The sequence below is a fragment of the Pipistrellus kuhlii genome, unplaced genomic scaffold (genome assembly GCF_014108245.1).
Source record: "Pipistrellus kuhlii isolate mPipKuh1 unplaced genomic scaffold, mPipKuh1.p scaffold_m20_p_7, whole genome shotgun sequence".
NCBI classification, from domain to species: Eukaryota; Metazoa; Chordata; class Mammalia; order Chiroptera; family Vespertilionidae; genus Pipistrellus; species Pipistrellus kuhlii.
This window is the reverse complement of record NW_023425573.1, coordinates 67,015,177-67,028,892: the sequence shown is the minus strand read 5'-3', so window position 1 is coordinate 67,028,892 and position 13,716 is coordinate 67,015,177. Positions and strand designations below refer to the sequence as shown.

At 39.2% G+C, this 13,716-nt stretch overlaps 1 protein-coding gene and 1 long non-coding RNA gene across 2 annotated transcripts in view; both read left to right on the top strand.

Annotated features, from left to right (window-relative positions):
• UBXN4 (UBX domain protein 4) overlaps positions 1–13,716 on the top strand; it is a 32,889-nt gene that overhangs the window by 2,882 nt on the left and 16,291 nt on the right. Inside the window, exons 2-6 of the mRNA XM_036421210.2 lie at positions 5,354–5,456; positions 7,313–7,341; positions 7,988–8,106; positions 8,706–8,880; positions 10,343–10,436. Of these exons, the coding sequence (XP_036277103.1) occupies positions 5,354–5,456; positions 7,313–7,341; positions 7,988–8,106; positions 8,706–8,880; positions 10,343–10,436 (520 nt within the window). The remainder of the gene's footprint in view (positions 1–5,353; positions 5,457–7,312; positions 7,342–7,987; positions 8,107–8,705; positions 8,881–10,342; positions 10,437–13,716) is intronic.
• Positions 180–2,855, top strand: LOC123651680. The gene is made up of 3 exons (XR_006740561.1): positions 180–1,168; positions 1,465–2,076; positions 2,308–2,855. It is a non-coding gene; the product is annotated as an uncharacterized LOC123651680 (long non-coding RNA).

Genomic DNA, 13,716 nt, shown 5'->3' with positions numbered 1-13,716 from the left:
TTCCTTCCGCTCTCTCTCAACTCAAATCTAAAAATAAAATATTTTAATGTATTTTTATTAATTTCATAGAGGAAGGGAGAGGGAGAGAGAGAGATAGAAGCATCAATGATGAGAATCATTGATTGGCTGCCTCCTGCATGCCCCTACTGGGGACTGAGCCCACAACCTGGGCTTGTGCCACTGGCTGGAATCAAACCCAGGACTTTTCAGTCCGCAGGCTGATGCTCTTATCAACTGAGCCAAAATGGCTATGGCCTCAAATCATTGTTTTAAAAAATGAAAAAGATTTTGATTCTGTTCTTGGGAAGGTAGAATAATTTGACAAGGATCCTGAAGCTGAGGTGTCAGTTCACTGACTAGCGTTGCTAGCGAGCTAAAATTTCATTGATAGGTACTCTTTACTGCCTTTTTGGGTTAAAATAGATGGAGGTTTTCTAAGTTGGAATTGCTGGCTTTACTAGGGTCTGCAGTTCTTTGCTTCTGAGTTTGTACTGTTTTCTTTAAGTACCTTTACTTTGGCACTGGTGTTCAGTGGTTGAGCAGTGACCCTTGAACCAGGTCATGGTTTGATTCCCGGTCACGGCACATGCCCAGTTGTGAGTGCTTGATCTCCAGTAGGGGGTATGCAGGAGGCAGCCAATTCTATCTCTCCTCCTTTCTCTGAAATCAATAAAAAATTTTTAAAAAGTATCTTTACTTTGGATACTGCTGATACTAACTACTAAGGAGAGAGTATTTTCTTATTAAAATTGTAGGCCCATCTAACCCCTTGGCATAGTTCATAATGTATTAAAACTAAGAAATTAAAGATTTTTCATTGGCAATTAATAATTCCATTCAGTAACAGCTGATGCTGCTACTAGACTGGGTCATGGACAGATACTGTTAGTGGGGAGGTGACATCTGGTACAACAAAACTTCAGAAGTAGCAGATCTATGCTACCTACTTAACATTCCCCTTGGATGCCTCATAGGATTCTCAAACCTAAAAGTATATTTACTGCCTGAACCTCTGTTTTCTCCCCCGTTGTGCTGCTACTTCTAAGTAAATGGTACTGCCCCCTGGTCCAAGTCCTGGTCAAGGGGACAATTTGCATATTAGCCTTTTATTATTATAGGATAAGATTTGTAGTTATTCTAAACAAGTACTTTTTTTCTGTACCATTAGGTTTCCCCCCCCCGTTTTATTTATTTATTTATTTATTTATTTTTATTAAATTATTATCTGTGTACATATGTTAACATTGCCCCCCCCCCCCATACTCCCATTTGACCCAGTAATCCCACTTCTAGGAATATATCCCAAGAAACTAGAAACACCAATCAGAAAGGATATATGCACCCCTATGTTCATAGCAGCCTGTCAGCAGATGATTGGATCAAGCGAAGGACTTGTATACATGCATATAAGTACAACCAATGGACACAAAACTCTGGGGAGGGAGGGTATGTATGTACCATTAGATTTTAATCTCCACTGAGGGCAGACAGTGTTTCATTTGTTTTACTTGTTTATTTAAATATTTTTTATTGGTTTCATAGAGGAAAGGAGAGGGAGAGGGAGAGAGAGAGAGAAACATCAATGATGAGAGAGAATCATTATCGACTGCTTTCTGCACAACCATATCGGGGATCAAGCCCTCAACCCGGGCATGTGCCCTGAACCCGGGCATGTGCCCTGTCTGGAAATTGAACCTTGACTTCCTGGTTCATAGGTCAGCAACCACTGAACCAAGCTGACTGGGTTTGTTTTATATTTAGTTTATAGTTCAATACCTAGCACACAATAAATGTGGAATAAAACAGTGAATGTATGAAAGAATGAATGAAAGCGTCCCTCATGCCTCACAGTCTTCTCTAAGAAGTGTTTATTGTGAGAATGTCATTGATTTGGAGTTTTACATATCTCTACAGCCCATAGTGTCTCCCCCCCCCCCACACACAGTGCCTTAAGATGTGCTCAAAATGATGTCATGACAAATGATACTTTTCCCCATCTGCTGCTTCAATCTTTTATTTTTTGTTTTTTCACACCCACACCTGCCATTTATATGGTCTTCTTGCTGGGAATAAAAGGTAAAGAGTCGCCAAAACCGGTTTGGCTCAGTGGTAGAGCGTCGGCTTGCGGACTGAAAGGTCCCAGGTTCCATTCCGGTCAAGGGCATGTACATTGGTTGCGGGCACATCCCCAGGAGAGGGTGTGCAAGAGGCAGCTGGTCGATGTTTCTCTCTCATTGATGTTTCTAGCTCTCTATCCCTCTCCCTTCATCTCTGTAAAAAATCAATTAAAAAAAAATTTTTTTTAAGGTAAAGAATTCACAAATATCACCATCTAAGCACCAGTTTCAAATTAAACATCACCCTTCAGCTTGCAAAATAATTTATTTACAAGTAAGCAATTGGCGGAAGAAAATGTCAGTTCTTCTGTAGAGTATAGAGGTAAAGTATAGAGGAGGGGTAACTGCATTTCAAGATTACAGAAAGCAGTTGGATAGAAGAGGCAGGACTGCCACTCCAGCAGACAACACAGAAGTATTTGCCAAATCCTGAGTTCAGAATTTTTTCTTTTCGAGATGGATATAAAAGCACCTAAAAGTCAAGGAAAAATGTTCTTCCTAACATGAACCAGCAGAAGCGCTGGATGGGCTGGAAGCCGGCCCACCTGGTGCAAAGGCCAGCTTGCTGCAGAATGCTTCAGTCCGCCATCTATGCTCCTTCAGAAATCGTGCTTCAACATTTTGATCTTGTGTGTATCTGTGGATACATTAAAGTCCCTGTTTTTATTTCCAAGGCCAGATTTCTCAAGCTCCTATTTCTGATATTCCTGAGTTTCTTCTCACACAAAATCATATATGCTGTGTCCTACCGTTCGTTTGATCATTGGACTAGTTGCTATGACACACACTGACCACCAGGGGCAGACGCTCTGACCGGTAGGTTAGCTTGCTGATGAGTTCCAGCCGATGGGGACAGGGCGAGATGGGCCGGACAGTCCCTTCTCAGCCCCAATTGTGCACCAGTGGGGTCTCTCAGCCTGGTCTGTGCCCTCTCGCAATCCAGGACCCCTCTGGGGATGTGGGAGAGCCAGTTTCGGCCTGATCCCCGCAGGCCAGGCTGAGGGACCCTACCAATGTACAAATTCATGCACCGGGCCTCTAATATACTCATAAGTGCAGCATTAGTCAAGTATTGTAAATATCCAAGATACTTTATTAAAAACTTACCTGTATATTCTGCAAAATAGTTTTTGAAAGTCTGCTACATTCCATCTACTTATCATATGCCAGATTTTGTTGTAGGCATTTGAGTTATTACATATAATTAAGTAAAAATGAAAACTATCCTTGCCCTTCTGGAGCTGCATTCTCATGGAAGATACAGAGAATAAACAGTAAACAAGGTATAAAAACATACTCTATTAAAAAGTGATATATGTAACAGAAAAAAAACACACAAGAAATAAAGAACCTTTGGAAATATCTGAAGGGTGTATGAGTTTATTAAAGTGGTGATTAGGGAAAGCTTTATTGAGAAGATAGTATTAGAGCAAGAACTTATGGTAGTTGATAGTTAACTATGTAGATACTGTGAGAAGAACATTCCAGGCAGAGGAACCATCTAGTACCAAGACCTTAAAATGAGGGTGTCTTTCATAATTTGAGGAATAGGAAGGAAAGGAATAGCAACAAGGTAAAGGGAAATGAGGACAGAGATAACTGGACTTTTGTAAGGACTTTGGCTTATACTTTGAGGGAAAATAGGGAGATATTGTAGGATTTGGAGAGAGGTTGATGTGATCTGAAAGTTTAAGGAAAGTTGCTGTGTTAAGAATAGACTGAGCAGGGAAACCAATTAGGAGGATATCGCAATCATCTATGTGAGATGTGATAGCATAAGTCAGGGTGGTAGCAGTGAGTGTGGTAAGAGATAATTACATTCTGGATATATAGTTGACCCTTGAACAGCATGGGTCCCTTTATACCTGGTCTTTTTTCTTTTTTTTTAAATAAAATATATTTCATTGCTTTTTTTACAGAGAGGAAGGGAGATAGAGAGCTAGAAACGTCAATGAGAGAGAAACATCGACCAGCTGCCTCCTGCACACCCCCTACCAGGGATGTGCCTGCAACCAATGTACATGCCCTTGACCGGAATCGAACCCGGGACCCTTCAGTCCACAGACCGACGCTCTACCACTGAGCCAAACCAGTTTTGGCTACCTGATCTTTTTTCAATAAATACATAGAGTTAAAAGTTATATGTAGGTTTTTGACTGCGGGGGGGGGGGGGGGTTGTGCCCCCTAACCCCTGTGTTGTTCAAGGGTCAACTATTTGTAGATGAATCAACTGAAGTCAATGGTAACTAAAGATTTAGCCTGAGACCTGAAGGGATGGACTTAGCATGAACAGATAACTGAGATGGGGAAAGCTAATAAATTGGGTGGTGATGATGAAAGCAGCATACAAAACAGCAGGTGTAGAATGATCTCATTTTTGTAAAATGAAAAATGTAGCCTGGAAATGTGTATTTTTTTGTCTTTTTTTTTTTTTTTTTAAATCTGTAAATTGGCAAAAGTTGCTCGCCTTTTGAGAAAGTGCTTAGCTCTGCTAATGTCAGAAATATTTTTCTGTGACTTATTCAGGTAAGTTTCCTTCTGTCTAGCCATAAGTGGTTATGTTAACAGAAATGGAAATAATATCTTGATAGGTGTAAGTTCTAAAATTTTGTCATTGGGGCATAACATACAGTATATTAGATGAGATACATTAAGTGAAACAGCTTGATGAAGTTTTTCATATGAGTACATTTGTGTAACTGTCATCCAGGTAAGATACCCACATTTTCAGCAGCCCAGAAGATTTCTTCATGTTAATTTCCTAGCACTTCCACCATAGATTAGTTTTGGGTCAGCATAACTTTTATGATTAGCATACCTATAAGAAAAAGCAAGTCCAAGACTACAAACAGACTTGTACCTGCCTCTATCTACCTTGGAGGAATTCTGGAGAATAAATATTGTGGAGGATATTGAACTCAACAGAAAGGTGCTTCATAAAGGCAGAGTACATTTATATCTAAAATCCTTTGAAAAGCCAAAATAGTCACTACATTTGTACCCATGGTTTGTAATTATTGTGGATACAAAATGGCAATATTGTGCTTTTTATTGCTTTGTATTAACAATGCATAGTCATACTTTTCATACTTTACATTTAATGGAAAAATTCAGTTTTTAAATTTGGTAGAAAACAAATAGTTGTATTATATTTTATTTGCAATTTCAGATTTCCAGGAAAAACGAATCAGCAAATATTGGCTTTATATAATAAGAATCCTTGAAATGTTTTCTAGGTGATGATGAGCAGTCTACACAGATGGCTGCAAGTTGGGAAGATGAGAAAGTGACAGAAGCATCTTCAAACAGTTTTGTTGCTATTAAAATCGATACCAAAAGGTTTGCTTAATGTTTTAATCTTTTGGGTTTTTTAAAAAAATGCTTTTATTGGTTTTTTAGAGAGAGAAAGGGAGAGGGATAGAGAGAAACATTGATGAGAGAAATCTCAATTGGCTACCTCTTGCATGCCCTAAATTTTTTTTTTTTTTTTTTAATTTCAACTGTAGTTTTTGGTTGTGATTATGGTGATGCTTTTAGATTATAAGAACGTTGTTTTTTATCTAAGGCATATTAGGCTGTTAAATTTGGATTGCTGTTTTCCAAATTCATCATTATATCTTGCTGAAAACTTAAGTTCTCCTAGTCTACTAAACAGCAATACAAAAATACTGTGAGCCTCAGCTTCTAAGAACTTGGAAGTAACTGTAAATCATTTATTGAATATATCTTAAAGGCTTACCACTCTTCTGAATTCTATTTTTTGGAATGGAATTAATTTTTTTTTTTTTAAATATTTATTGATTTCAGAGAGGAAGAGGGAGAGAGAGAGAGAAACAAATGATGAGAAGAATCATTGATGGCTGCCTCATGCATGGCCTCTCCTGGGGATTGACTCTGCAACCTGGGGATTAAACTGTGACCTCCTGGTTCATTTGTCGATGCTCAACCACTGAGCCACAACAGCTGGGTAGGGCCAGGCAGGAGATGTTTAACAGGAATAAGTGCATTTATAGGTCCTTCATAGTACCTACTATCCACAAATCTTTTATTTAATATATCCCTTCCCCCCCCTTAAAAAATATTTTTTATTACAGAAAATTTCAAACATATAAGTGACTGAAGAGTGTTAATAAACCCCCATATACTGTCTCCCACTTCAGTAATTGTCAACTCTTGATCAGTCTTATATCATGTAAACCCCTATCCATTTCCACTTATCCTATATAATTTTGAAACAAATCTCAGTCATATAACTTCATCTATAAATATTTTAGTATGTCTTTGAAAGATAAGGATTCTTAATTTTTTGATACAATTAGAATACTTCAAAAAGAAAATAATAACTCTTTAATATTAGATATCCACCCAGTGCTCAAATTTGTAATTATCTTATCAGAGTCACAGTTTTAATATTAATTTAATTTGTTGCAGTTTGGTTTAGGATCCATCAAGTTTCACACATTGTCATGTCTTAAGTCTCTTAGTGTAGCAGCTTCCCCTCTATATCTCTTTCTTTTTCTTTGCAATTTATTTTTTGAAAATACCATAGTTTCCTCCAGTATGGATTTTGTTGATTGCAACTCTGTTGTGTCATTTGGTTTGTTCCTCTGTCCTCTTTTCCTCTGACAGTTGGATTCAGGTTAGATTTTTTCCCCCCTTTAAGATTACTTCATAGATGATAGTATGTCTTCCATTAGAAGCAGCTTACAAAAGAGCATAGTGCCCTGTTATTTCTCTTTTATGATGATAGCAGTAGCCATCAATTACTGGAAACAATTCATTAGCAATTGCAATGTGGTTTTGATATTAATAATATCAGAATGAATAATGTTTGACAGTTACTATCAAAATTAAAAATTTCAGAAATTATCCTCTAAGTTTAGAAACTTTATTTAAAATTTTCAGTATTAACAAACTGCATAAAGCAAATTTTAGTGTAGTCTGTTTCAAATATTACTGAACTGTATATTTATTGAGCTGTAATAGTTTTTTTAAAAAAAGAATCTTATCATTTTAATGTGTATTTTTTTGTTTTTGAGGCATTATATTTCTTTTTTTCTTTTTTTTTTTAAGGAACCAATAGTTTTAGAAAAATGCTTGTAATTGGTATAGTAAATTTTTATAAAAGCAGCTTAATATTTGGGAAACATATATTCATCTAGTGATTTTTCTGTTTGATTTTGTTTTTTTTACAGTGAAGCCTGCCTACAATTTTCACAAATCTGTATCCTTTCAATAAAGAATCGGTTTTACATATTTGCTTGAGGATTTACCTTTTTTTCCTTTATTTCATGAAATTTATAAGTTACTCATTTTTACTTACAAACTTATGCCTTGTTAACTAGAGGCCTGGTGCATGAATTCAGGCACAGATGGGGCTGGCTTGGGGGAGAGGCCATGGGCGGTTTGCCGGCCGGCCCTGACCCCTGGTCGAACTCCCGGTCAAACTCCCAGTCAAGGGAACAATTGGCATATTAGCCTCTTATTATATAGGATGGAACTTTATATTACTAAGTGTCCTTTGAGACAGTACAATGTAGCAAATGGAATCATAGGGAGTTTATTGCAAGCATCTAAAAAATAGTATGGAGCAGTATGGATGCCATGTTAGAAGTAGTTGGCAAGAGGCAATATAGATATAAAAGTTATGATAGAGGGGAATGTAGTATATGTTCTCCACTCAGATATGTAATACAAATAAATCATAAATCAATTCCCATGTCACATGCAGTAATTGAAATTATTTTGTAAACATGTTAGCTGGTTATTTTGTGGAATTCACAAAAGATGTTTTGCTTTGTTATCAGTAGTGTTTCATAAAATTATTCCCTGGTTTTCCATGAATTGTTAGACTTAATTAAACTGTACAGATCCTGTAGTGTGTGTTCCATCCAGTTTCTTTATTGGAGACAGTGGAATTCCCTTGGAAGTAATAGCAGGAAGTATTTCTGCAGATGAACTTGTTACCAGAATTCACAAAGTCCGGCAGGTAAGAAGGAACATAATTGCTCTTTGTATAAACATATGAAAATGATTAGCCAGGAACTTGACACTGGATTATTTTTGCAAGTGCTCTGTATATTCAGGGACCTGCCATGCCATTAAATTGGAAAGGTAGTACATACTCTTTCTGGACTGTTTTTGAAAATAGCATTATGAAGTTAGAGGTGCCTGTACCTAATACTTACGTGACTTCTTGTTTCCCCTTTTCTTTACCCAGTCCCATAATTCATAGCACTCTTTGTTGCAAGAGAGTTCCTGTCACATTAAGATATCTAGCAGTATATTGCTTGGTATATTTTAAGGACCTTACTCAATATCTCATTTGTATCCACTTTAAGAAAATGACTAAGATAGCTTGTAACTTCTTCCTTTGAATTGTGATTTGAAGGAAAAGCAACATTTTACTTTTAATGCTCTTGTCAGTTTATAGTAGAATTTCATAAAAAGATTATTTCATGTTTAGGATTATATATTTTAGATTTATCTACTTGGAAAGTATATACTTTGACTTATTATTGTCTCATCTGCCATGGTAAATTTAGATTTTTATCTGTTAACTTAAATTTCAATCTGTTTTCTCTCTAGATGCACTCGTTAAAAGGTGAAACATCAGAGGCAAATGGCAGCCAGTCAGAAAGTTCACACTCTACTCCTTCCACCTCATTTGATCCTAACAGTACTTCTGAAAACTCTCAGTCAAGAAATGTAGAACTTTCTGAGACACCACCCACTTCTGATAAAAAGTCAGATTGCGCAACAGGTAATTTTCAGTGTACATTTTGATATAGTAAAAGTACTCCTTCACTTCATTTTAATTTTTTTTATATTGATTTCAGAGCAGAAGGGAGAGAGAGAAAGAAACATCCAATTTTTTTAATCCTCACCTATGTGTGTGCTTCAGCTCAGCCTGCACCCTCTCCAATCTGGGACCCTCGAGGGAAGTCCGACTGCCCTTTTAGGCCCGATCCTACTGACATCCCTCTCACAATCCAGGACTGTTGGCTCCAAACTGCTTACCTGCTGCCTTCTTGGTTGCCCCTAACTGCTTCTGCCTGCCAGCCTGATCACCCGCTAACCACTCCCATGCCAGCCTGATTGCCCCTAACTGCCTTCCCCTGAAGGCCTGGTCATCCCCAACTGCTCTCCCCTGCAAACCTGGGTCCCCCTCTCCCCCCCAGCTGCTTCTCCCTGTAGGCTCAGTCGCCCCCAACTTCCTTCTGCTGCTGGCCTAGTCACCCTTACACTGCCCTCCCCTGCTTGCTGATTGCCTACAACTGCCCTCCCCTGCTGGCCATTTTATGGCGGCCATCTTGTATGTTGGAGTAATGGTCAATTTGCATATTACTCTTTTATTAGATATGATAGAGGCCTGGTGCACGGGTGGGGGCCAGCTGGTTTGCCCTGAAGGGTGTCCCAGATCAAGGTGGGGGTTCCCTTGGGGCATGGGGTGGCCTGGGCGATGGGCTTGTGGTGGTTTGCAGGCCAGCCACGCCCCCTGGTGACCCAAGCGGAGGCCCTGGTATCTGGGATTTATTTATCTTCTATGATTGAAACCTTGTAGCCTTGAGTGGAGGCCTTGGCCGGCCAGGATGTGTGGGAAACTTGGCTTTCTCCATTGCTGGGGAAATCCAAGCCTCCTGCTCACTCCATGGCCACAGCCATCTTGGTTGGATTAATTTGCATACTCCTGATTGGCTGGTAGAGGCACAGTCAATTTGCATATTACTCTTATTAAATGGGACTAGAGGCCCGGTGCACAAAATCTGTGCACTTGGTAGTGGGGGGTTTCCCTCAGCCTGTCTTGCGCCTTGTAGTCTGGGAGCCTTGGAGGGTTTCCAATTGCCCCCGCTGCGATCACCAGCCATGACCCCAGCTTCTGGCTGAGTGGGGCTCCCTCTGTGGGTGTGCACTGACTACCAGGGGGCAGCTCCTGCATTGAGCATCTGCCCCCTTGTGGTCAATGCGCGTCACAGCAACCAGTTCTTTCGCTGTTCGGTCGATTTGTATATTAGCCTTTTATTATATGAGATTGTATTCATATCCATACTTCAGAATTAGTAATAGCTCATTTTTTTTATCTTCTCCATTCTTAGCAAAAATATGTAATGTTTAAGACACCAGATTAAGAAATGTTGTAACAAAAAAAAAAAAAAAATGTGTACCATTTAAAAATTGGCATTAAATAAAATATTTTTCTTACTTCTTTGTATTTAATAAATAAGGAGGAGAAAAATCAGACCATGCCACTTCATCTCAGGAGGCTAGCGGATATTCAAATCCAAGACCCTCGGAGGACCTCACTGTCAAAGTGGAAAGGTTTGCTTTTAATTTTGTGAATAGTAGTTTATTAAAAAGACAGTGGTTTTCAGTTATTTCCTTAATTTGAGTAAAAGCTAAAATTGTACAAATGAAGTTTAAGAATTCTGGGTTGAAAACTTTTTTATTACCTGATCTATCGATACTTGTTTGTATCCAGAAAGATCAATTCTGGAAGTAAATTTCTTCTGTATCTCTGAAGTCATGAGTCAGCTTTAGGTCTGACCATTCAAAGAATCTTTTTTGTTTGCATTTTGTGGGGTTTTTTGTTAGTTTTGTTTTTTATTAGTCCTCATCTGAGGACATTTTCCACTGATTTTTTTTTTTTTTTTTTTTTAAGACAGAGTGGAAGGGATAGGGAGAGAGAGAGAGATATCAGTTGGTTGCCTCACCCAGGGCTGGGGATCCAGCCTGCAACTGAGGTATGTGCCCTTGACTGCAATTGAACCTGGGACCCTTTAGTCCATGGGCTGACACTCTAACCACTGAGCAAAACCAGCTAGGGCTTCATTGGCATTTTGTAACAGAAGTGTTTCCATCTGTCACTTTTGCCTTTCTTTCTCTATGCCATAGGATAATAAGTTTCAGATAGGCAAGAATTTCTGCTAATTTTATGACTATGTACTGAGCCTGGGTTCTGCATACGTGGGTGTCTACAAAATGTCACATGTTATTGGTTGGTCTGATAATCAAATACAAATGTCTGGCTATTGGTTTCTAGTTTAATACTTCAATGATTTAGTAAATAGTAAATCATAGTTTTTTTACTATGATTTAAAAAATATATATTTTATTGAGTTTTTACAGAGAGGAAGAGAGAAAGATAGCTAGAAACATCGATGGGAGAGAAACATCAATCAGCTGCCTCCTGCACACCCCCTACCGGGGATGCGCCCACAACCAAGGCTCACCCCCCCCAACCGGAATCGAACCCGGGACCCCCCAGTCTGCAGGCCAACGCTCCATCCACTGAGCCAAACCAGTACTGGCAATTTACTATGATTCTTAAAAGTTATATGAGTTAAACAGATAAATAGGATTTTTTTTTTTTTTTTTACTTAAAACCACTTAATGTTATATGAACATTAAGAAAAATCCCTTAGCCCTAGCTGATTTGGCTCAGTGGATAGAGGATCGGCCTTCACCAGTCAAGGGTACATGGCTGGGTTGGGGATTTTATCCCTAGTAAGGGGCATGCAGGAGGCAGCCAATCACTGATCCTCTCTCATCATTGATGCTTCTTTCTCTCTCCCTTCCTTTCTGAAAGCAATAAAAAATATATTTAAAAAAAAATACTCATACAATGAAAAATTAAAAAAAAAAAAAATTCCTTAGACTTGACATTTTCTTGTTTCACATAGATCCTATGGAGAAACAAGGTTCCACATGATTGCTGACATTGGGTATTTGGGTTTGTTCAGGACTCTATAAAAATCAGCTTCATGCCCTAGCCAGTTTGGCTCAGTGGATAAAGCATCAGCCTGCGGACTAAAGGGTCCCAGGTTTGATTCCGGTCAAAGGCACATGACTAGGTTGTGGCTCAATCCCCAATGGGGGCATGCATTAGGCAGCTAATCAATGATTCTCTCTCATCATTAATGGGTCTATCTCTCTCCCCCACTCTGAAATCAATAAAATATATTTAAAATTAAATAAATAAAATATATATTTTTAAAAATCAGCTTTATTTCAGAAAAACATAGATTCTGATTGTTCTTTTTTTTATTTTATTGACTAGAGGTCCGGTGCACGAAATTCGTGCACAGGGTGGGTATGTGTCCCTCAGCCCAGCCTGAACCCTCTCCAATGTGGGACATCCCTCTCACAATCCAGGACTGCTGGCTCTCAACCACTCGCTTGCCTGCCTGCCTGATCACCTCCTAACCACTCCCCTGCCAGCCTGATGGATGCCTAACTGCTCCCCTGCTGGCCTGATTGCCCCTAACTGCCCTTCCCTGCCCACCTGATCACCACTAACTGCTCTCTCCTGCCAACCAGTTCACCCCTAACTATCTTTCTGTGCAGGCCTGGTCACCCCCAGCTGCTCACCCCTGTAGGCTTGGTCTCCCCTAACTGTCCTCCCCTGCAGGCCTGGTTGCCCCCAACTGCCCTCCTTTGCAGTCCTGATCCCTCCCAACTGCCCTCCCCTTGTGGCAGCCATCTTGTGTCCACATGGAGGCAGCCATCTTTGACCACATGGGGGTGGCTATCTTGTGTGTTGGAATGATGGTCAATTTGCATATCACTCTTTTGTTAGATAGGATTTTTTTACAGAGAGGAAGGGAGAGGGATAGAGAGTTAGAAACGTCAATGAGAAACATTGATCAGCTGCCTCCTGCACACTGCCTACTGGGGATGTGCCTGCAACCAAAGTACATGCCTTTGAGCAGAATCAAACCTGGCATCCTTCAGTCTGCAGGCCAATGCTCTTATCCACTGAACCAAACCAGTTAGGGCCTGATTATTCTTGAAGGAATTGGGCATGGTAAGGATATTGATGTGAACAGCAGGATAGATCCTCTCACAGTGGTGAGCAATGGTAGAAGGCTGGAGGAGCAGCAGCAGGAAACTGAAGTTCACAAGGAATCATCCTCTTTTGTTTCCTTCTCTTTGGCCAACACTAAACCCATCACTGGGCACTCTTACTTGGACCACCTTTGGGTGAAGTAGAAAATAAAAAATTAAGAAAAGGATTTGGAGACTTGGTGGGAATGAGAAGAAATAGGACAGGTGGCTTTTTATTGTGGGGTAGGTCAAGTGCTATTTAATTCAGTGGGAAAGTGAAGTTTTGTGTGTGTTTTTTAATTTTTATTTTTAATTATAGTTGATATACAATAATAGTTTCAGGTGTGCTTCAGTGATTAGACATTAGGTACCTTACAAAATGATTACTCCGATAAATTTAGTACCCATCTGGCACCATACATAGTTATTATATTATTGATTATATCCTTTGTGTTGTACTTTATATCCCCATGACTATTTTTATAATTGGCAGTTTGTACTACTTAATCCCTTTCACCTTTTTCATCCATCCCCTCAATCCACTCCTGTTATTTCTATCATGGGAAAGATAATATATAGTATCATGAGTTCTAACCTTTTATTTGGGAAGGTTTCATTCTCAAAGAGTTTAAAGAATAGTAAAATGACCACCTTTTTTGCTGATTCATTTGAATGTTTCAGATATTTCATTTCACTTTCAATGCTTGAATGTGTATCTTCTAATAATTAAAAAATTGGTTGAGTTTCTGTTGGCTCTGAGCAGGGCCCCAGCCTC